Consider the following 22,633-nt stretch of genomic DNA (forward strand, 5'->3'; position numbering starts at 1 on the left):
TTTTCCTGTGAAAAAGCTTTCACAAGGCAGCGAAAGCCCTTGGGTGTTGTCTGTGCTCCCTGCAGAGAAGCCAAAAATGTGAGGAGCGTAAAAATAACCCTGCCTTTTGCAAGGAGCTCCTTGTTCGATATTAAGTGCCCTCCTCTCCAACGCAAGTGTTCGTAGTGCTAAATTACCTGTTAACAAGGATTTTTAAATAGTATAATTTATGCTAATTCAGAAACATTCTCGTTTCCAAACTGATTATTTTTACCTTCCAAGTGGCTGCATTTTTCATGAGTGGCGGTGGAGTCAGGGCTCTGTGATCAAGCATCTTTCTGAGTGGCTTCGTGTTCCTGGTTGTTTTCACGGGTGGCCCCCACGGAGGCATTTGCCCAGCTCGTGTACCATAAGCCACGGACATGATCTGTTGTGACTGTGGGAGGATGAAGACGCCACTGGCGTTGACTGGTGATGAGTGGCCAGGGTGGCAGCAACGGGAGAAATCCATCTGCTCTGACTCAAGAGGTTTCGTGGGGATGGAGGGGCTGGGGCTCCCCAGGCCTCCTGGCCCCTCCTGGGGGCACCTCTCTCTCCCTGCCCACCCCCAACAAGAATATCATGGACTCTGATGATGAAGTCACAAACTCAAAGCCCAGGGCTACTTCTGGGTGTGGTCGGTGGCTCTGTGGAAGACGCTCAATTTTCGGAAACCCTGCAGCCGTACCTTCCATTTCCCTCCAGTCTTTTGCAGAGCAAGTGCACCCACCTGCCCTCACCTGTGGGAAACTGGTCCTTTCTCCCTCCTATTGCATTTGGCTCTGATACCCATGGTGCCTCTGTTGGCTTGTTCCCAGTGTGGGCACCTACCTGGCTTTGTCCCCGATAAAGGACTAAGCTGTCCAGGAAGGATGAGAAGGGGGAGGAAGAGAAAGAGGAGCTGAGCTTAGAATTCTGCCTCCATCTTGGAAAACCCAGATCCTGCTAATAAAGGAGAGGACCTTGAGTCCTTGCCAGCAATTCATCCCCCCCCCTACCAAAGAAATCTACGTGAAGGTCTAAGAAGGAATCAAATGCCACCCGAATAGCTGTGATGAGGAGCAAGTCTACTTGGTGAGATATTGCGGGGCGCCCCAGGTTCTTTCCCTCTGGCTTCTTTAGGGCTGTACTCCACTCAAAGGCTTACCACGCCGACAAGCGAAGCTTTGCCAAAGGTCCTTTCCTGTAAGTGCAGCCAAAGGTCATCAGGGCATCACGGGTGAGGGGAAGTCTGGCTGATGGTGCCTTCTCAGGCAGGGCCCCCAGCAACAGAGAATCCATGTGCCCTTGAGCACTTACAGTCCCTGACATGCCCTGGCAATCGCAATCCAGGATGTGCTCTGGAGTGTCTGTCAAGTTCACTTGGATACACTGCAGCCCTGACCTCACAGCATCCACACTGGCTTGTCAGCCATGCTTCTTCATGCTTCTTCACGCTCCACCATACTCCATGCTTCAGCACACGCCATCATTCTCAGCCATGCTCTACCATTTCCCACCATGCTCCCTGATGCTCCATCCTTCTCAGCCATGCTCCCTCATGCTTCATCAAGATCCCAGGGACTCCATTCAAAGGCAAACTTTACATGGCGGCTGGTGGGTCCTCTGGCCCTTAACACTGGCCAGGGACACAGGACAGAGCCCAGGGTGTTCCCAATGGGCTAGAAGCATAGGCAGTCCCCCTGTGGAGGCTGCCCAGCTCCCCGGCCTCCTGCAGCATGCTCCTCTACCCTGGCCTCTCCCGCAGGTCTTCCTTCAAAGTCCCTTCAAAGGGGCTCCCTCTTCTGTCGGGGGGTTGTGTGTGCTGTGTCTGCTACCGGAACGCTCTCCATTCCCTGACTACCCTCCCCTATCTGCCCAATTCTACTCATTCTCCAGGCATCCCCAGAAGTCTGTGCTAAAGGCCCCTCTCGTCCACGCTGGTGCTCACCACACGTGGCCTGCAACAAACCGAACCCTACTCGGCTGTCGGCTTGTCCATCCCTCACTAGACGCTGAGCTCCAAGAAGACAGGCCTGTATCTGTGTCTCTTTCCCCAGGTGCCTGGCAAAGCACTTGGCAGGTAGCTGTCGACACCTTCTCGATGTCTTATAAAACGGCACACCTAGTTAAGAGAAAGGATAAAGAACAGATGAAATTCAGCACTTTCTAATATTGAACATAAACATTAATTGGCAGCAACAGTTAAACAGGTGGCAATAGATGAGCAAAGCTAAAGCAGACCAGGACATGAGGACACGATGCTCAGAACCTGGAAAGCGGACGGCGATTCCTTCCTAGGGGCAGCAGACGGCAGGACTGAGCTTTGCTGGGGGCTACAGTCCCGTCAGTCCCCGCCTTCCCTTTTATTCCTGGGCCACTGCATTTCGACCACTGGAGGACCTGGCTGAAGCAGCTGCTTCTTTGTGATGGTGAGACAAACTGGGACACCGATTTTAGCTTATTTAGGAGCCAACAGTTATTTGCCCAGCAGGTTTCCAGTTAAGTTTCTCTGAGCCATCAACAACCAAACACATATTTAAATAACTCAGAAAGGACAAATTGGCAAAAAAAAAAAAGTAAATGACCACAAACAGACTTTAAAAGTAAGTAAATTACTAAAAAGTAATTAGAGATAAAACTAAAAAGAAAAAGTTAAAATCCATTCCACCAAGAAAGACTTCAGTGAATATGAAAGATAAAGCCCGACACTAGAATCCAGAGCCAAAGATAATGAAAAAGATCAAATCTTTACATAAAAGAACAATCTTAACATCGATTAAAAAATAATTTCTTCAAATACGAGGAAGCAATCTTCAAGCACTAAGGGTGGTTTTTAAATAAGAAAAAGATTTTCCTACTTATTAAATCTAGGTTATATACTATCTTCTTTCATAAAGATTTGAGGAAAGCACATATTAAATTGGGTAGTTAAAATAAAGATGAATTTGTAATAGATCAGAAAGCATTTTGGAAGGCAGAAGAATAAAACCAAAATTTGTGTGAGAGATCAATTTGGCTTTGAGCTTTCTGGCAACAAAAGCAAAAACAGAGCATAAGCCCCGCATCATTCCTGTTTTACTGCATGCGTTCTCAACAAGGCCATTTTATCCCCAAGGGAATGAAAACTACTTCCTGGGGACAAAAAAATCTTAGTTTGTTAACGTAAGAAGCACAGATATATGTAACGTACATATAGCTACACAGTATGTCTATACTATTAAAATTTCATGATGAGAAATGATTAGAAAAAAATGCCTAAAGAGACTCCTTGGGAGGCAATAGTGAAAAAAGGTTGAGAAACACTGTTTCTGATTAAATGGAATATATCTGCATCCAGAGAGATAAGCTGTGTCCCCGGGTCATCATTCCAGAAGGAATGTCTCCAGAAGACACTTGATAACACAAAGGTCAGTTTCTCCTGATTCATTTTGCAGTAAAACCTTGATTTAAAAGGTGAAGAAATTTTGTGTCTGTATAGTTTGAAGTTCACTCATTTGTGGATATATTTGCATATTTATAACTTATACTAGGAAATCTCTGTAATATGTAAAGTGTGTCAAGTTTTTCCTGCCTAACCATTGTGTTTTCCGCGTACATTCCAGCTCTAGACACCAGGCTGGGGTTCCTGGAACTTGTTGGGGGAGGGGGGGAACCCCACCAGAGTGTGGGGTGTGGAGATTATCCAGGGGGACTTTCTGGAGGAGGCTGGGGTGTAGGGGAGAACTAGAACCCAGATGCCATTCCAGGATAAACACTACCATTTTTCCACAGGGCCAGGAACTATTTTACAATTTTTGGTGACAGCTCATGCAACGTGAAATGCTGACTATCCAAAAATTATCCACTGCCAGGGGGTGGCTTCTCACATGCTCTTCCAGGTTGGCATGCTGATGCAATTGTTTTAGGCTTGTGGACAATAACCAATTTCTCACGTACTTGATTGACAGGGAGTGAATATTTATCTTGGTCAAAGAGCAAGGATTCACAGAGAAAAAATATTCTATATCCACACGTGTCTAAAATGTCCTGGGGATGGAATGGATACTTACGAGGACGAATAAACGGGGGACAGCGACTGAAGGAGAGAAGGGTCCTGCGGGCCTCGGGTTCTGCAGCAGCCTCCGCGAGGCCCAGTTAGAGGAGGCAGAGACGCCCATCCTTGCAGTTTCAACAGGGACACGCTTGGAAGAAACACAGGAGAGCAAACGTGCTTTACCTGAAACACAGGACCCCTTCGTGGTTTCTTGCTACTGAAGGTCCAGCGAAAGCTCTGAAGTCTGACGCGTCTCCAGTTATATAACAGATCCCAGGAAACAAAGCGCTCTCTCAGATTAGCTCCTGAAAAGGCTACAAGGAGGCAGAAAGAAGTGCAGGCAGGAGCCGCGGTCGGATTGAGGGGAGGGTCCCAGGAAGGGAGGCTCTGCCTGCTCTGTGGACACGCAGAGGGACACGCAGAGGGACATGGGTGGTGTCCATCTGGGGCCCAAATCAGAGACAATTTAAAGCGAGATGACCAAGAATGGTGTTGGAAGAAGACGTGCACACATCTAAATGGGGACCGCAAAGCTCCTTGAGAAAGCAGAAAGAAAGAGCTGCATTTGTATTTTACACCAAAGGACGGAAACACAGTATCTCAGACACTGGGAGTCTTTTTAAATAACATTTTATTTTTTATTGTCAATGATTAACTTTGAGCCTATTAGAAGAGTATCATGATTATACTGAATAAAAAAATATAGATGATAGAATACAAACAGGTTATACGAAGTTAGTTTTTAAAAATCATTGTCCACCAACATTTTCAGTATTTTAGAGCTTTGAAAGAAAAAGATCAAAACTTAATTTGCATTTTTTTTTTACATTTCCAGCAGTTAAAAATTAAGAACATATATTGGCAGTCATTTGCAGACACCTATCACAATAAATGGAAGGACCACAAAGACGAAAATGAGTTCTAAAGACAATCACATATACACACTTCTGTACAAAAAGAGAACAAGAATTTACCCAATTAAAACCATCTCTTGTGGTCTATGTATTCTTTTTTAAAAAGGAAAGAAAAGTGATCTTCCTTTACTCATAGTTATTTTTCCACTTGATCCAGTATTTTTAATCGTGTTTCCACTGCATAAATTAGTAACTGTTCAGTAGCTGAGAAATGTCCTACTTTAAATTATACCAGAGGAAATCAGGAACCTCCCTGAAAGCGTTGACCTTAATTGCCCGATGCAGGTTGAAGAGACATTCAACCAACAAAAAGTCACACCATCAGCCACAGTGGGGAGGGTCTGGTAAAACGTTCTGCGCGTGTAAGCTGGGGACGGGCTCTGAGAAGGGGAGCGTTCGGAAGCTTGGTGGCCATGCAGTTCTCAAGGGGGTTGGATGGCCTAACCTCTTCTACGATGCTCAACGCGGCTCAGCTGCTCTGTGCTAACGTGTCATTTGGCACAAAAAGAAAGGGCTTTTGGGCAAGACTCAGGCTCTCACAAGGAGGACACACTTTTGATCAACACAACGGTACGTGCCAGCCCCATATCCACCTTGCTCCCTGATACTAAGGGCCATGCGCTCCAAGGCTGAAAACCAGCTCCTTTTAAGGAAAGGCAATTGCACTAAATGTCAGACATCACAGCCCCAATGAGGTAAACGACAGACACAGAAAGGCACACGGAGGGAGAGGAAGGACGGCAGCTTGCTCCTTCCAGCCCGTCCTGCCGCGCTCACTGCACGATCCCGGAGTCCACAGATGTCTGCTTGCGCGTCGTCTTTGGAGGGGGAGGAGGCGGGGTTTTGCTGGGCAGTGGAGGTGGCAGGTGCTAGAAGACACGAATATGAGGGAGACGTCACATTACTGATGCTCTGACAGGAAGGAAATGGTCTCCGGGTGGAGTCTGTCCTGTCAAGATGGCGGGGCGCAGGGGGAGTTCACGTGTTAACGTGCAACCCTGGGGGGGGGCGGCCCTCTCCACGTGACCTGGGGTCTGCTCATGACTGGGCTGCTGCATCTCTGATGAAGTGCTTTTCACAAAGCACTTCAGAGGTCTGCACAGCGCTGAGAAGTGTAACCACTGGTGTGGCACTTTCAAATCCAGGTGCCACTGTTTTAGGGGCCTCTGGAGATTGACTGTTTTCAGAACTAGGCAGTTTAAATGGTCAAGAGCAAGTGAATATGGGCAAAGCAGGACCCAGGCCACCCAGACAGCCTGGCGGGGCCCCAGTGAGCCTTCCTCAGTGAGGACCCGTGGGTTCCTCCTTGTGTCCCTGAAAACGCCCCTAAATTGTTCAGGGACAAACCAGTCCTTAGAGAGGTTCCTCAGGGGGGGCGAGAGGACCCCCTTGCTCTTGGAACTGGAAAGGCCACATGAGCTAGGCCATGCGGGGGCAGCTGCAGCCACCCGGCAAGTGACCAATTTACAGGCAGTTTTTTATCCAGTTGCTTCTGAAACTGCAAACAGAGGCAGATAAACAAGGTGAGGGGGTTGTTTAAACTCATCACGAGGGAAACCCCATATGTAAAGAATGGTGCAGCTGTGTCTCAATAAAAATTTATTTGTAAGAACAGGTGGCAGGCTGCATTTGGCCCGTGGGCCAGAGTCTGCCTTAGATTCCCAAGAATGAATTTACAACTGTAAGGGTGATAGAACAAAGCCCTGTTTAATGGACCTGCCAGGTGTGAAGGGCTGAGGATGGCTGTTGCCCTCTTCTTTCGGCACCTGGCACCATCACAGACACCTGACATGCAGGAGATGTAACTGCTGTTTACCTAACCAGGTAGGTAAATGAGTGAGCCAGCGAGTGAACGGATGAATGAATGAATGAATGAATGAATGAATGAATGAACAGGTGAATGAAGGAAGAAGTGAACAATGAGTAAATGGACAGATGAACAAATGGACAGAGCAGGGTAAGTGGACGCACGCCATAGGGAGAACAAACCGGAATGAAATCAGAGCATCATCATTTTTAAAAGCCTCTCAGGGGAGGGTGACATTAGCTCAATGTGAGAAAAGTTTCAAGGTCAGAACATCCAGGCAGCAGTCTCTCACTCATCACGCACACTTCCTCCCCATGTGCAGACAAGTGAATACGAAAATGACCCAGTGCTTAACAGAGAGAAGAGAATACATGTGGAAAAACAGAACTGATATAATGATATTTAGAGATTATAAAAAGGGAAGTAAACAAGTAGACTTTAAATCAGTAAGAAGGGTTAAAAGAAACACCTACCTGGAGGTCAGATAAGATGGTTATTTGCTTACATGTGGTGCAAACCCTGACAGTGCTTTTTATTTTCCTTTTTCATCATGCAGGCAGCAGACTTAAGCTTTGATTGCCCAGGCACGCACTTCCAAGATGGCTTAGTGAATAAACACACCCACTAGATGAAGAGCCAGGCCACCTCCTCCCACGGAGGCCCCTTTGTTTTAGAGCTCTTGGTGGATTTCAGTAACTGACCATTTGGGCCACTTGTCTTTTCCTCTTCTCACTCTTATGTTTCAAAGTCACCAATGAGGAGTGAGCCCACTGCAACCCTAGGTCCCAGCCTGGACCCTCGGAAAAGCAGAACCCAGGCTCCTGCATTGTGCACTCTCGACCCGCGGCCTTCCTGTGTGGTTGTGCTGGGTGATGTCCAGGTTCTGTGAGTAACAAACCTTTATTTTATTTTCCATTTCCTGATGGTTACTGCTGAATGGTGTCTTGCCATCGTAAGAACCACTAGGGTTGGTCCAACCACCTGGTGTTTGACAGGCTGACACCCACACAGAACACGTGTGAAAGCCAGAGACAGGTCAAAGGTGAGCAACTGAGGGCCAGGCCATGCAGTTGGATACAGACACTCTTTATGCTAAATATGAGCATGGCAGGTTTATCGCTAATAAGCAACATGCTAGCCCACATTACTGGTGGGCAAAGCATTTTGAAAGAAATGACAGCTTACAGTGGCAACAGCTAGAGATACAAGCCCACGGCTGATCAATGGGCATGAAGGCAGAATCAATGACCTCCCACGGCAGAGGAACGATCGTTACCCTACAGCAGCTCTCAGGGTCTGCGCAGAGGGAGGCCCCCCCCACACACGCAACTACTTCCAACTAATTAAGATGTACTAACCACGGCCGTGTCACCTGAACGCGCGCTCATGCTGAAGGTAAATCAAATAAGAAACAAATAGCAAAGAGACTTGGGAAATTAATCTAATCAAATCACAACCCCTTTGTAAATGGAGCCAGAGTTTATACGTACTGGTCCCAACAGCACTGGTATCAATAACAGAATGATTTACCAAAGAAACTGAGTTGACACATGTTGCCCATGAGTTGATTTGTAACAAAAACAGACTTGTTCCTACTTCCACCATCAGAATTCTCAGTTCACAGCTGTAGGGAGACCTGCGGGATAGTTGTGCTTTTCCAATAAAATAAAGACATGAAAATAAAGATGTGGCTGGTCAACTAAGCTGCTAGGAAAACAACACCCCATCCAATCGATGTTCTCCTTTTGTTTGAACTTGTAGTTAGTCTTGAGTTTCTGTAGTTGCAACAATAATTCCAGCTCCCTGAGAAGCCATCATTAGGTGACTTGTCCCTTCTCCAGGGCTACTTCCCCATCACGGCATCTTTAGGGACAGAGGGCCGATCTAAAAGGCACTGCAGCCTCAAGGACACCTGTCCCTTCAGCATCAAAGACGAAGTCCCCTGCTTGCTTGGTTTTCTTATATGAGAGGAATAAATCAAATATATAGGACCATAAATAAATCCCCTCTCTCTTCCACTCCTTTCACAAGAAAAGAGATCATAAACTTACAGAACACTCAGTGAAAATATCTCCCTAAAAAGAAGAAGAAAAGGTGTGTAGGATTTATATTGTTTTTTAATGGGAGAAAGCACGCTTTGCAGTTAAGAAAAAAAAATCACAGCCCTGTGACAAGCTCACGTGTTCGACGTCCCACAGTTCTCTTGCCATGTAATCGCTTTTCTGAGGCTTCTCGCCGCACAGATGTGAAGGAGGATATTTCAGTTTTCACACTGGGCTGATTGAAGTTTATACAGATGCACCTGGAGTCGGCCCTCCCAACCCTCCTTGGTGATTTCCCGGATGCCCGCCCCTCCACGCAGAGGCTGACCTCTGCACACAGCTGGGCCAGTGAACAACTAGAACCTGTCTGGCAGCAGCCTGGAGATCCAGGAGAGAACCACCGTGGATCTCAAAACAATGTTTCTGGAACTGTCAATGGGTAACAGAGATCCTGGTTTCATGCATTTTAAGACTTAGCTAATGTTTGCAGTAGCAGGCAGAGGCCACTGAGCAATGAGCACATCACACAAGATTAACGACTAAAACAAGTGTCCAAGGGGTACCAGCCTCGGGGACCCAGTGCTGACGAGGGTTCGAGCTGGCTGCTCATGCTTGTGGCAGCCAACACCCCAAATCTAAATGGGGTGGTTTCAGGGAGGCACAGCTGGGGGCGTGTGGCCTTGGGAAACTGGGGTTTGCCCTGATTGGAGCCAACTCGTGCTTCTCCTTTGCAGATTCTCCGTGCGGTGAGTGCCTGTCCTCACTGGGAAGTGGCCAGTGTGAGGGTACTGCCATCTGGAGGAACTGCTGGGACAAGGGCTTCTCAGGGGCCAGCTGGGTATCTGATTGAGGCGGGCCTCCATGCAGCGTGACATCGGCCAGCTGCTTTAAAAAGTCAGACAAACCTCTTCATAGAAAAGGTACATTTCAAAATCAACTTTCACAAGAATTGCACCTCAACTGGAATGACCCCCAAGGTCATGGGGTCGCCCTCCAATCCAGCATCAGGAACTGCGCTCCCCCTTCCCGAGGCCACCTCTGGACGTGGATCTCTATGCAGTGATAACGACAGAAGCACAGACAGCGCAGAGCTGTGATTGCTGTGACCCCTTTTCTCAAAATCAAAGCTAGGCTAGCCCAAAGGAGATGCGTTAACATCCGGAAGGAGGGCTTTGGATTCTGCGGAGGGAAAGCCCTGACTTACCCTCTGGTGAGGAGGAGGGGGTGGGGGCGTCGCAGAAGCCATCGCGTCCTGCTTTTCCATCAGGTTCCCATAATCTGCCGTGCTGCCTTTCAGAGGCAGAGGGGGTGGGACCTCAGCCGCATCCATCGCTGTCATGCCATTCAGCTCCAAACCTGGAAAACCGGGATGGATTTAAAATCATACCCACGTCCCCACTGGGTGTGAACACATATGTGGCCGCTTCATGTTCTCTCTGGAAGCGGGGAACGGAAAGGAGGCAGAAATGCTTGTCAGCGGGGCAGAGAAGGTAGAGGGCAGGGGCTCCCCTCCTAGGACAAGGCATGACCTAGAAAGAGAACCTCAAGGACCATAAGGCAGCTAAAACCAGAGCGTGAAGGAGGTGCCAATCCACTGTAACAATAGCCATGTCACCCTGGGTCCCTTCTGTCCCTCCCTCCCTGGCACCTCACCAGGACAGGTCTGCCTGCTGTTTCGGAAGCCCCACCAGGACTGTCCCCAGCCTCCCGCAGTCATCACCTGGAGCTTCACTACACCTGGGGAGCTCCGGCTACTCACGCAGCGCACAACCCGCCACCCGCCTTTCAAAGCTCCCTCACAGGAAGGCCCAGGCCTGCAGGCAATGACGCTATTAGCAGCAGCGGGCACGGTGGCTGTTGCTTTAAATAGGCCAAGGGACGTACAATTGATTTTTAAAGTAAACTGAAAAAGTGGCCCTTTGCAAACGGGGAACAGTCATTAACATAGCATATTTTCTCAGCCCTTGTTGAGACTCTTATAAATAATTTGTTTTCCTTTTATGTTAAAGGGAAGAAAACTGACATTTTTGCTGACAGGCCCCTTTTAGAGTTTTCCCGATGATCCACACGATGAAAAAACCCTTCATTAGGAAAAGGCTTCCTGGGAAGAGTTGTGTCAATTTACAAGGAAGTCTTGCCGTGGAATCCAGGGGAGCGAGGAGAAGGCCTGTGACTGAATGACTGCCCTCACGCTTGGTTGGCTGGTTATTTTTATTGTGGTAAAATGTATATAACCCCACATTTGCCACTCAACCATTTTAAGTGTACACACCAGTGGCATTTATTATATTCATAATGAGCGACTGTCACCACTATCTATTTCCCTTTTTGATCGCCCCAAACACAAAGCCTCTACCCATAAGTCAATGCTCCTCCTCTCACCCCCTCCTCTTGCCCCGACGTGCGCAGGCGGTTTTGAGAGCCTGGGTGGGCCCCACGCTTTTCGTTTAGGGAGCTCGGGAGCCCAGGACTGAGGTCTGGCCTGATGTGCGGAAGTCCCCAGGGGGCTCCTGGAAACGCTCCATCTGCTGCAACGGGAGGAAGTGGGTCTAATTTATAGGCTTCAAGCAAGTGGGGAGTTACATGCGGGACAGTGGCCTGAATTCAAATGTGGAGAATGTGTCACTTACTGGACTGCAAACTGAAACTCAGCTTGGCCCGTGGCGTGACTGGAGGGGGTGTTTGCTGGGAGGACGGTGACGTCGGGGACACTGAGAAGCGCCTCTCACTTCCGATGACGTTGATGACCTGGCTCTTGGGCCTCTGGGGCCTCAGGGGACTTATCTATATTGGAAGGACAGAAAGAGCGGAGTTAGTATCTGTCATGGGCCAAGTTGTGTCACCTCAAAGTCCATAGGTTGCACTTCTAACCCCCAGGACCAGTGAGCATGCCTTTATTTTGGAAACAGGGCCTTAGCAGATGAAGTTAAGATGAGGTCAGTAGGGTGACCCTAACCCATGTGACTGGTATCTTTATGAAAAGGGAAATCTGGGCACAGACACATGTGCACAGAAGGAACGACACCTGAACATGAAGGCAGAGATCAGGTGATGCTTCCAGAGGCCAGGGGACCCCAAAGACGGCCAGCGAACCCCCAGAAGCTGGGGGAGAGGCCTGGCACAGAGTCTCCCTCCCAGACCGCAGAAGGAGCCAACCCTGCTGCAGCCTTGACCTCGGACTTCCTGTGAGACACTGCAGTCCTGCTCTTTGCGGCACCAGTTAGTCGTACCCTGTTGCAGCAGCCCGGCCGGTTTGTTCCATCAGGAAATTTTATTCACATATTTCTTACAACTTGGTCTCAGATCATTAGGCCTTGGGGATCACAAGAAATTCCAAACTACTCTGAGGTAGGAGCAATTACAAATGCTATTCACCAGTGGAAAAGGAGGGATCCAGATATCGACCCCCCTAGGTGGGGAAGGGGCTCGGGGCTGGGTCCCTATGGCCTGATTGCTGGCCTGTGGGGTGGGTCCTGCTGGCTGGGCCAACGGCAGAGCAGGGGGGCTGAGACGTGTGCCCTCTGAGTGGCCTGCAAGGGCAGCGCTCACGTGGACACTGCTGAGGCTGAAAGGGAAGGAGGAAGGTTTAAGCCCTTCAGTGACGGGGTGCGTGAGGGGACACAGGCTGGCCGCCAGACTTCTGCCATGCTGATGGAGCAGCCCCGGAGAGCAGGAGTCAGGGCTTCCCTAACTGCTGTGGGGCTCTGGGGAGGCGTGGCCACGCTCTGGGCTCTCTGTGGGAGAACGTGAGTGCGAATGGCCACAGAGCTTCAGGGGTTGTTCAGGCGCTGCTCCTGTCCTTCCCATCCTTCCAGTCCCACCCCATAAGGGCCCTTTGTGAGGACTCTGAGAGCACAGGATGTGTGACCCTGAGATGCTCAGTGCACCTGGAGGGCACCGCAGGCTCCGAGAGGCTCAGCTAAATGCCATGAAATTGTTGAGGATGCAAATCATGTAGGAAGCTAAGCCAGCCCCATAAAGTGACCAAAGAAAACCTCTGCAGGGGCTCAGGGAGGCTGCAGGGAGGCAAAGAGCAGTGGCCGCCCCAGAGGCCCCCGGGGCACTACAGGCACTGGCCTCGCCTCAGCGAAGAGGGCTGCTGCCTCTGCTCCAGTAAACCCCCCTGCAGGGGGCCCCCACCTGCTGGGCCCTCCCATGGCTCACAGGGGCCTGTGTAGGAACTGCAGGTGCCTAACTACCCACAGACCTTGCAGGACCTATCACCGCAGGAGAAGGCCCCTCTGTGGACAGACAGGCAGCTGGGCTGGAGCAAGAACAGTAGGCATGCCCCCAGCAAGAGGTCGGGGGTGCTGGCTCCTGGGGCCGCAGCTGTGGTCATTCTGAGACTCCTCCAAGGCCACGGGAGGTCACAGCTCTGTGCACTGACCCTGGTGCGATCCTCCAGATTTGCTGAGGGTACCTGGGCCAGCTGTGGGAGGCCCACTTTGTGCTGAGCTCAGCCCATATTTGCTAGTATCCTCGCAGGCCAACTGGGCCACAGCGGGGAGGGACAGAACTGGCATTGCAATGGCCAAGTGCCTGGGGCGCCCTCTGACTGCTTTTCACAGACCTTAGTTGTGATGAGCTCTGCCACTTGGCTCAATGTCCGAGACCCTCTGTTTCAACAGCTTAAGTCCAAACATACTGAGACTTGCAGTGTCTGGCACTTAGTAAATATCAAAACACCTTTCTGTTAACACCCTCACCCAGTTACGATGCCTTGAGACATGAGGGGTGTATCCTGGGCTCGAGAGCAGGGGACCTCGGCCAGTCCTAGCAAGGTCACTGGCACTCCAGCTTTCCAGCATCGTGAACAGAGAATGTGGGGGGTTCACAGACACTCCTCATTGCACGGCATTCACGCCAGCCGCCGGCCGTCCTCCCCTGAGCCCTGGCACTCCTGGCCAGCATCACACTGCAGTGAAACACCACGGCCAGCCGCAGGCAGAGCTGCGTCCAGCGGCCTCAAAAGGGCAGCGGTGGCTCTCAGGTCTGCCTTTTGCCTCTGGACAGCCGAGAACATGTGAGCGCTGGTGCGAGGGGCACAGTCTGGATGAAACACAGCCTCTGCTGTTCAAGATACAAACAAGCTGCGGGGTGTGTCCTGTTCAAAGGTGGTCGCACCGGAGCGCTGTGATCAAGCAACCCTTCAGTCACAGCCAGGACAGGTCACGGGCCCCTGGCCACCACAGACACACGCCCATCTGTTTCTAGGGGCGGTGGCTCTGAAGCCGACAGCCTGTGACAGCCTCCTCTTCGTCTTGCTCCCAGTCTACAAGTGGCACTTTCTGAGTAAACTTTACCCCAGAGGCTCTCGGTGCTGCATTCTTGCCCTCAGATTGCAAAGGCTGCCGTGTGCTTCAGGGAGAAGCAGTGCCCCGATCCCCGCCGTGGGACAGAGCGCACAGAGCGAGAACCAGTTTCCCTGGGATCCGTCTTTAATGTCAACTAAGCAGCACGTGTCACGTTAAGTCCCCGAAAGTCCTTCTGAACGATGGCTGCGAGATCTAAGTGAGCAGCGGATGCAGCCTGCAGGGCCACAGGGGATGGTGCTGCTTGGCAGAGCCCAGTGGGAAGGGTGGGGGAAGGGTGTCTGCTGGCACTGAGGACAGTTTTCTGACAACAAAGCATTCCTGCTCATCTCTGGACACGTCAGGACGTGTACTGGCAGCAGGTCCAGCCTCGCTGCAGGGACTACGAACGTGGGGATCATGGGGAGGAACCCCCCACTCCCCAGGGCCCCCACTCCTGCCCCTGCCCCTTCGGAATGGAGGATGGTGCCAGCCAAGCATCTTGCGGGAAAAGCTTCACTCCGTGCCTTCCCATGCCCATCAGCATCGGGTTATGTCAGGGGAGGGCTGAGGGGGACCCCAGATTGTCCAGTGACTATTTTATGGCAAAGGCAGTGAACTCTATCCACAGCCCCACTGGCTGCCTGCGGAGCAAAGGAGGGTCCCAGCAGCTACCACAGCGCTGGGAGGGGGGTGTTGCTGGGAAATTACCGTCTCTGACAGGATCACAGCCTCTGACTGCTGCAGGGGGTTGTCGGCCGCTTTCAGCTCCTTGTCGAATGTCTCCTGATGCTTGCTGTTCCTCTTCTCCTTCTTCTTCTCCTTCTTCTCCTTCTCCGGGTCGTCCTTGTCCAGTTTGTCCTGGGACCTGGAGTGCATTTTCTTTGGCAGGAGGGGCTCCAGGGCAAACCTAAAGGAAACAGTTGTTTAAAGCACTGACATCTTCAGAAGAGAACGACTGCTTGTCACCCGGAGACACGTGTAATGTCACTCCCAGAGAATCGAAGTGCTGACTGGGAACTGATGAATTTTACAGGGAAAGGAATGACTTTCAAAGAGAGGCCGGGGAGACTCGCGATACGTACCAGCCAACAGCAGTGCGTGGGCTGTGTTTGTGCCTCACTAACCACAAACTGAAAAAACCCCCACATTTCCAGGACGGCGGAGGAAAGGGGCGGCGGGGTGGGCAGGACAATGACATGCAGGGGCTCCTGCTGGTCTGTGATGGGGGCCTGGGATTTGGGGTATATTTCACAGGGGAGTGCTCACTTTTCAGGGACGCCTACTGAAATATTCACAGATGCGACGGGGAGAAGTAGTCAGGCACTGATGGAAAGAAATTTCTGGTTTCTTGATTTGGACCAGGTTTCCGCGGCTAGTTTCTGATCACAGACGTGTGGGTTGCTTTAATATGAAAGCCCTTTGGATGGCCCGGTTAGAAGTCAGCTGACTCCAGCTCACAGGTACGTACTGTACCGAGATGCCCTCAGGTTTCCAGCCAAGAACTGAGCTACGCACTGAGGACCTGGGTCCTAGCTCTGCCACCTACTGGTGAGTCGCGACATTCTCTAAGCACTGTGGGTGGGCTGTCCCCGTCACAAGATGAAACCAGGACACCACCACCCTTTTGCCTACTGACACCAACAAGTGGGCACAAAAACAGGCACATGGTCAGTCTACTGAGTAAATGGATCGTGGACTAGTTTCTAAGGCACGTGTCACAGCCGAGTAGGCACAAACATCTGCATTCAATTGCGATTCACTATTTTAATCCAAGACTGGGGAGGGGGGCATTCTGCTTCTGTCCTACTAAGTCATACGAGGAGAGGGAAGAAACGGGTCCAATTCTAAGACTGCAATGTCATCCTCTGTATCAGGACAGAGGGAGGAGAGAGAGCCCACATGGAGAAAGGTGCAAAAATGGCTTTAAAACCTGACAGCATTCACTCATATGTAAAGTATTGTTATTAGGAGGATCTTACATTTTCAAAGTACAGCATGTGAAACGGCAATCTATTCCAAAAGAGGTATGGTCGCTTCAAAGGAGTTACAGTCAGACAGTCATAGATGAGAAATAGCCTATATTGTGATTTCTGACAAATGTCTTTTGAACTGCGGGCTACACATCATTTCCATATGGTCAAGAGAAGCAGAACAGGAAACCCAGAGCATTCGCACATGCTCCTTGCCCTCTAGCTGCCCAGTGAGCAGCAGTCCCCAAGCCTGGTGGCAGGGCAAACCCCAACCCTCACCAGGGGGACAGCTGGGACAGGAGCCCTGCCCCAGCCTACCCTTGGGGTCCCCACAATGCCCTTGGGACTGACTTGCTGGACCACCTGGGCAATACCTTGGCCTCTTCAAGGAGAGGCTGACTGCAAGAGAAGGAAACTAGAGAGCCACTCACATGTTCATCGTAACTGGTTTCTTTTCAACTTATTTGTGAGAGAAACATTTGGAACAAAACCACTGCTCTGATTAAGGCCATTGCAGCCACCTAACTCCCAGCGTGGGAGAGGTTAACACGGAAATCAACATTTAGATGGATTGTTCACAAGACGACCCTGCAAATAAATCCACTGGGGCTACAGGCCGAGAGCAAGTATTCTCCTCTCCTACTGTTTGTCTCTGCCAGTAACACTGACAGGCAGCAGGATTCGTTGTTGTTAAGGAACATACCATGTAAACAGCAATGGTACTGAATGCAGGTCTTGATTATCAGGAGCTGCTAACATGACTGAAGCAGAGACAGGCAGACATGATGCCCCTCCAAATGGAGGTGAAATCATCCTGGCTCCAAATCACACCTGAATCTGATCAAGGCTCTAGAAGCAACTACCTATCTGCTGGGAATATGGAGGACAGAGACACACATCAAACGACACGGGAGGGACGCAATCAGCAAACTCCAGACTACAGGGTAGGCGGCCTAGATTTTTCCCAAGGAATAAATTACAAGAAAAAGAAAAAAAGTGGAAAGAAATCTATTGATTCAAAGAGAATTAAAGAGACATATCAATCAACTGCAAGGTGAGAATCTTATTTGAATCAATTTCAAACCAATAAACTTTAAAAATATGACATTTATGACACAATTGGAAATGAACTCCAATAGCTTATGATAATATGGAATTACTGTTACTTTTTACGTGTGATAAATATCGTTTTTTCTTTTAAGTTCTTACCTTTTAGAAAATTCACACTGAAATATTTATGAATGAAATGATGGGATGTTTGAGACTTGCTTCAAAATAAGAGGGGGGAAGGAGAGAGTGGGATACAGACCAAAATGAGATTGGCTAGGAGTTGATAAGAGTGGGTACAGGCCTCACAACAATATTCTGTCCACTTTGTCTATGCCTGAAAACTTTGCATAACAAAAACTCGCAAATGATGGATGAAATATACCAGTGTCAACTTTGATCAACCTGGACCTTTCCACCTGAATACACACAACCAATAAATCAACACCCACTAGGTGCTAGAGAGTGTATCTGTTATATTAGAAGCAATAATAAAAAATCTTCATGATTTTATTCTAGGTTTTGCAGAACTTGAGACAATGTAGGAAGAAGGGACTAGTGGATGTCATTCGACTCGGGGGGAGACCTGCGCTGTGAACTACAGACAAGTGTACAAAGAACCACAACATGGGTTGAGTTTTAAATTTTTCACCTTATGAGAAGCAACTGCCGACAGGAGGTGCTTTATTTGGCAGGTACCTGTGCCAGTTGAGACCAAAGCCTCATTTTCTCCATATTAGTCACACAGCTCGGGTAGGTAACCACGAGAATGAACGGAAATCTGGACTCCACCAAAGACGCCTTCTAGGTCAGGATTAAACGAATTCCTCCCGGGGAGAAGTGTCCACACTCCTGTATTCACAAGTGCAGGACACCACTCTCCTGTCCACCACCTGCACACCCATTTGCACCCTCACCCCTTGTGCTTGGAAATACAAAACCTTTTCGTAACTAGCCTGGGGCTTTCGTGGGGAGAAGCTCAATTAAATTTCTTTAGCACCCTTGTTCGAAGTGACAAGCACACATGATTTAAATACCTCTAAATTGAGAACTTCCATGGAGACTTGGCCTTGTAAGTAGCAGACACTGATAAAAATTACTGTTCAGAAAAAATGTGGGTGTAGTTTCCAATTCTCCATCGGGCACATCGGCTGTTGCCAAAAAAAGGGGCGCACAGAGTTGAATGTCCCTTGGGTGCTCGGGAAGTTTGTGCCTGCATGCTGCAGGAGCCAGGGCCTGGGGGACTGACAGGGTGATGGATTGTCCTCCAAATGGGGCCAGGCAAGCACTCAGCTGTGCAAACGCGACAATAAAACCATTAGAAGTTCTTCTCTGATGATTAAATTGCATGCCACAGTTTCCGTTTTTTTATCATAAGAACAAACTTTACATGTTTGCTACACAAAAGTACAACGAATGTCAGCATGGAGGTTCTCTTTGAACACTGAGCCAGTGCGAGAGCTCGTCCCACGTTCCCCAGTCTATTAGGTCGCCGTTCTCGTCTTAGTTGCCGTGTGCTTTCCGGTGCTCGAGAGCAAAAGTGGGCCTCCCAAGAAAGGTGGCTGTGCCAGCCTTCATGTGAGCCTGACTGTGTGTGACAGCCCTGCCCTGGTGCCACACCACGGAAGGGAGCCAGAGATGGAAAGTGCAGGTACCTGGCCAGCAAGCACACAGCATGCTTCTCCCAGGATACCTTGAACAGGACCGTACAGTCCCTGGAGGTTTTAAGATTTGATGGGAAACCTTAGGGAAAGTGCTACCCACAGAGAGAACTTCTTTCTCAAAAACTCACAAGACCCTGAAAGTCTTACTGGGTACGACATTCGTAAAGTCTTGGAGGGTCTCAGTTTACAGACAGTTTTGATTAAAAAAGAAAAAAATCCTCTCAGTTGTGATAAAAGAAATCCAGGGCCCCCTGTGAGCCCCCTCCCAGCCCTTCCCCTGATGCCGAGGCTGACTCACCCATCAGAGCCTGGCCTGGAAGGGGTGCTGTCCGACGACAAGGAGGACACGGAGGCCACCGACAGAGGCCGTGATGAAGATGGCATCGTGAAGGAACGCACCATGGACCGAGGACGGCTGCCTCTTCTGTCGTCCAGGCTTGAGGGCTGAGCGAGGGACAAGGAGGGGGAGGGGAAGGGGGATGGGGGGAAGGGAGGGGGAGGGGAGGGGGAGGGGAAGGGAGGGGGAGGGGAAGGGGGAGATGGGGGGAAGGGAGGGGGAGGGGGAGGGGGAGGGGGGAGGGGGAGGGGGAGGGGGAGGGGAGACAGAGAGAGAGGCTTGTCTGATGTCTGCCCCAAAAGGCTTCCACCTGGCATGCCAGGCTCTTAGGGAACTAAGTGGTCTCAGCAGCCTGGAATCTAGACCAAAACTGCCCACACTTTTATGAACATGACATGTTCCTCCTGTTCAGAGTCGAAGACGAAAACAATGATGGTTTGGGGGTTTTTTGAAACCTCCCCCGATATTGTGAAAAATCCCAGAAAGAACGTCCTTGGCTTTAAAACAATTTTTAAATATAATTTTCTTTACCAACCACAGTGCATCAACCTGTTGTTCCAAAGTCATCGAGTATATTGACCAGAAAATGTAACGTATGGAGAAACACCTAGGATGTGATGAAAAAATCTGCAAGATCTTTAGATGAGCTCCGTGTATCTCTGCATGCTGACAGCCGGGGCCGATCACCCAGGTGATGGACGTGACGCCTGAGCCTGTCCAGACCACAATGGTCTAGAGACCGGAACAGTGGGTGAGGGTCACCTCCTGCCAGGCAGAGGGCCGGTGATGCATTCTTGAGGAAAACGGTCTCTGGATGGAGTCTGCCATCCTCTCTGACATATTATGTATATCTCCAAAACAAGTGTCCCTGAAATATACCACATGTCAATCTGTAATTAGTTACATAATGCTGGTGTATGTTCCCCTGAGCCAGATGTCGGCACATCTGGGACTATAGCTGTGGCAGAAGCTCCTTGCTTTTACCTGAGGAAGAGGAAACCAAATACCTACTGGGCGTTCCTCTCTGAGTGCCGTCAGCCGCCCCACCCCTCGGCCCCACACCACCAACGCTGGCGTCTCAGTCAGCCAGTCACCTACAGGAGACCTGCGTGGGACCAAGGTGATTGATTACAGACTATATAACAGCACTTCCACGTCTGGAAAGTGGCCTGTTTCGTAAATGTGGTTTTTGCACATGAACTAGAATTTGATCTTGAATAAGAAAAGCTTCAAGACTGTGAAAGAACAGTATAAAGCAGGAGTTGGTAAGCTTTTTTTGTGAAGAGCTAGAGAATCAGTATTTTAGGCTTGCAGGCCGTAAGGTCTCTGTCCTCACGGCTCAATTCCACTGCTGTAGCATGAAAACAGTTACAGACAATAGAGAAATAAGTGATCATGGCTGCTTGCCAACAAAACTTTATTTACAAAAACAAGTGGGGGGCCATAGTTTGCATCCACTGGTTCAAAGCACTAGATCACCAGTGTGGGGCAGGTCTGCTGAGTCTTGGGGTCAGCACCGATCACGGCGCTATTGCATACACCCCTGGAGATGCCCACTGTCATTAATTAGCCTTTATGAGAAAACTGAAAAGGAAACGGTTCCTCACAGACTAGTCCAAAGTGTGAAAATGCTCCTAACACAATCTAGGGACTCAAAGCCTAGATTTCCTCTTCTCAGCCTTTCTGAAACAGTTTCAAGGGCAATCCAAGGCCTGCTCTCTGAAGTGTCCTCTTATCCAGCCTCTCGGCTGGGCCCTAGCAGCCTGTTTTGTGACCTGGTGTTCCTGACACTCCCAAGGGAGGGTCCTGCATGCTCCCCTGGGCCCGCCCCGGCCACCTCATCCATCACCCTGGGCATCACCTGCCCAACACAGCCATTCCTCTTTTCTCTGGCGTCTCTGTGGGTCTTGGATCCTCTTTATGCTTCGAATGAGATCTGCTGGCAGGCTCTTTCCAAATCCATGCTACCCCTTGCTATTTTGTCCACAGCAGCAGCTTCTGAGGACAGCTCACAGGTGGGGAGGCAGCACACACCAGGTGTCTGTCTTTCTGAACAGTCTTCTCAGCCAGCCTGCCCGCCTCACCCCTGCAACTGCCTGGGCTTGACTCCAACCCCATCCATTCTGGATCCAGGTGAGGGGCAGAATGGAAGGGAGCCAGCACCCCCTGCTCAGGTGACACTGTGGCTCGGAAATGCTGCCTCCACACTCTGTCACCTACTGGGCACGTGGAGACGCAGAGTGCAGGAAAATGCAGCTGAGCGCACAGTGGAGAAGAAACCTGCCCCGTCCAACGTTTGGGTGCTATGAGCCTTATTCCTACGAGCAACCAGCGTAATGGTTTCCATTTCTCTGATGAAATGATCTTCACAGCAGCCATGGGGACGTGAGCAGAGAGTGAGTGGCACACAGGACTCAGTCAGGCACCGGGAGGTGGAGATGGCCAGTGAGCCCACTCCAGCTCCCGGGAGGCCCAGAACGCAGCCCTTGAACTTCCTGCTACTGACCACAAACAGCTGGCGATGTCCTTTGAAAGGCAACCTTGAATCTTGGTCAGGATGTGCACATACGGATTGGGAAGAACAGGAAGGGGGACGAGGAGGGACAGAAGTGAATCTGGGGCCCCGGTCCGGAAGGGCACCGCTTGGGTGTGGCTGTGGGCTCTGCTGGGCCACTCGCCTCACAGTTCCTTCCTGACTGGGCCGCTCCTTTAGACATTGAGGAATTAGGACTTTTCTTTTTCCATCTGAAGCAGTTAGTCTCGCCTCGTCCTGACAGGTGTAGCTCCAAGGCCGGGTCCCTGTGAATGAACCACTGTCCCCTTCTCCCAGCAGCAGGGCCCACAGGGTGTGGGGCAGTTGGAACGAGGCTAAAATTCTGGCTCTAGCGAATACGTGACCTCGCTCTACAGAATAAGGAACCACTCGGAGCCTCGGCGTCCTTCCGAACATAGGGAATAGTCATTCGGTCGGCGTGAGGATGAAATGAAATGACGCAGGTGAAGCCCTTAGGGCTTGGCACACTCTGATGGCAGCTTTCGTTGTCCCTGCGGTGTCATTCCTGTGGCCGGAGGCACAGCCCACTCAGTTCTCACAGGAGCGGCCGCCCCGCCCGTGGCTCTCTGGTCTCCAGGCTAAGCCGCCGTGCCTCCACCTTGACCCACGCCAGGTGCTTACTGCTCATGGAGTCATGCGTGGGGTGGTGAAGGTGCGTTTAGCCACAGCGACCCGTGTTTTATGGGGAGGGTGAGAAGCAGGTACGTTCCCTAGTTTCCTGGACATGTTCCTTTCCAGATACTGCACTATGTCCACTGTGGATGGCAAACCCACAGGAGGTGACATGCTGGCCCCCAGGAGGGGGCTGTGAGGAGGTAGGTCTGGCGCGGGTGAGTGAGAGAGGTGAGGGCCAGCTGGGATGTTAGGGACCCAGCCCACGTCTCAGAGGCCATAGGGGGTGGACATGAGGGGACCTAAAGGACCGGTGATCAGTCAGGTCTGCATCTCTCATGGAGCTCTGGCCCCACACC

At 50.4% G+C, this 22,633-nt stretch overlaps 1 protein-coding gene across 2 annotated transcripts in view; it reads right to left on the reverse strand.

Annotated features, from left to right (window-relative positions):
• Positions 1-4,647: 4,647 nt before the first annotated feature.
• The window catches only part of DOCK1 (dedicator of cytokinesis 1), a 446,228-nt gene continuing 428,242 nt past the window's right edge, over positions 4,648-22,633 (reverse strand). For both annotated transcript variants that reach the window (XM_019728239.3, XM_019728238.3), the window contains exons 48-52: positions 19,070-19,215; positions 14,799-14,997; positions 11,427-11,580; positions 10,001-10,152; positions 4,648-5,816 (exon numbers count right to left, since the gene is read on the reverse strand). In XM_019728239.3, coding sequence (XP_019583798.2) covers positions 5,721-5,816; positions 10,001-10,152; positions 11,427-11,580; positions 14,799-14,997; positions 19,070-19,215 — 747 coding nt within the window. In that variant the 3' untranslated portion in view covers positions 4,648-5,720. The remainder of the gene's footprint in view (positions 5,817-10,000; positions 10,153-11,426; positions 11,581-14,798; positions 14,998-19,069; positions 19,216-22,633) is intronic.

The sequence above is a fragment of the Rhinolophus sinicus genome, chromosome 15, assembly GCF_057876585.1.
Source record: "Rhinolophus sinicus isolate RSI-liver-muscle chromosome 15, RSI-T2T, whole genome shotgun sequence".
Taxonomy (NCBI): Eukaryota; Metazoa; Chordata; class Mammalia; order Chiroptera; family Rhinolophidae; genus Rhinolophus; species Rhinolophus sinicus.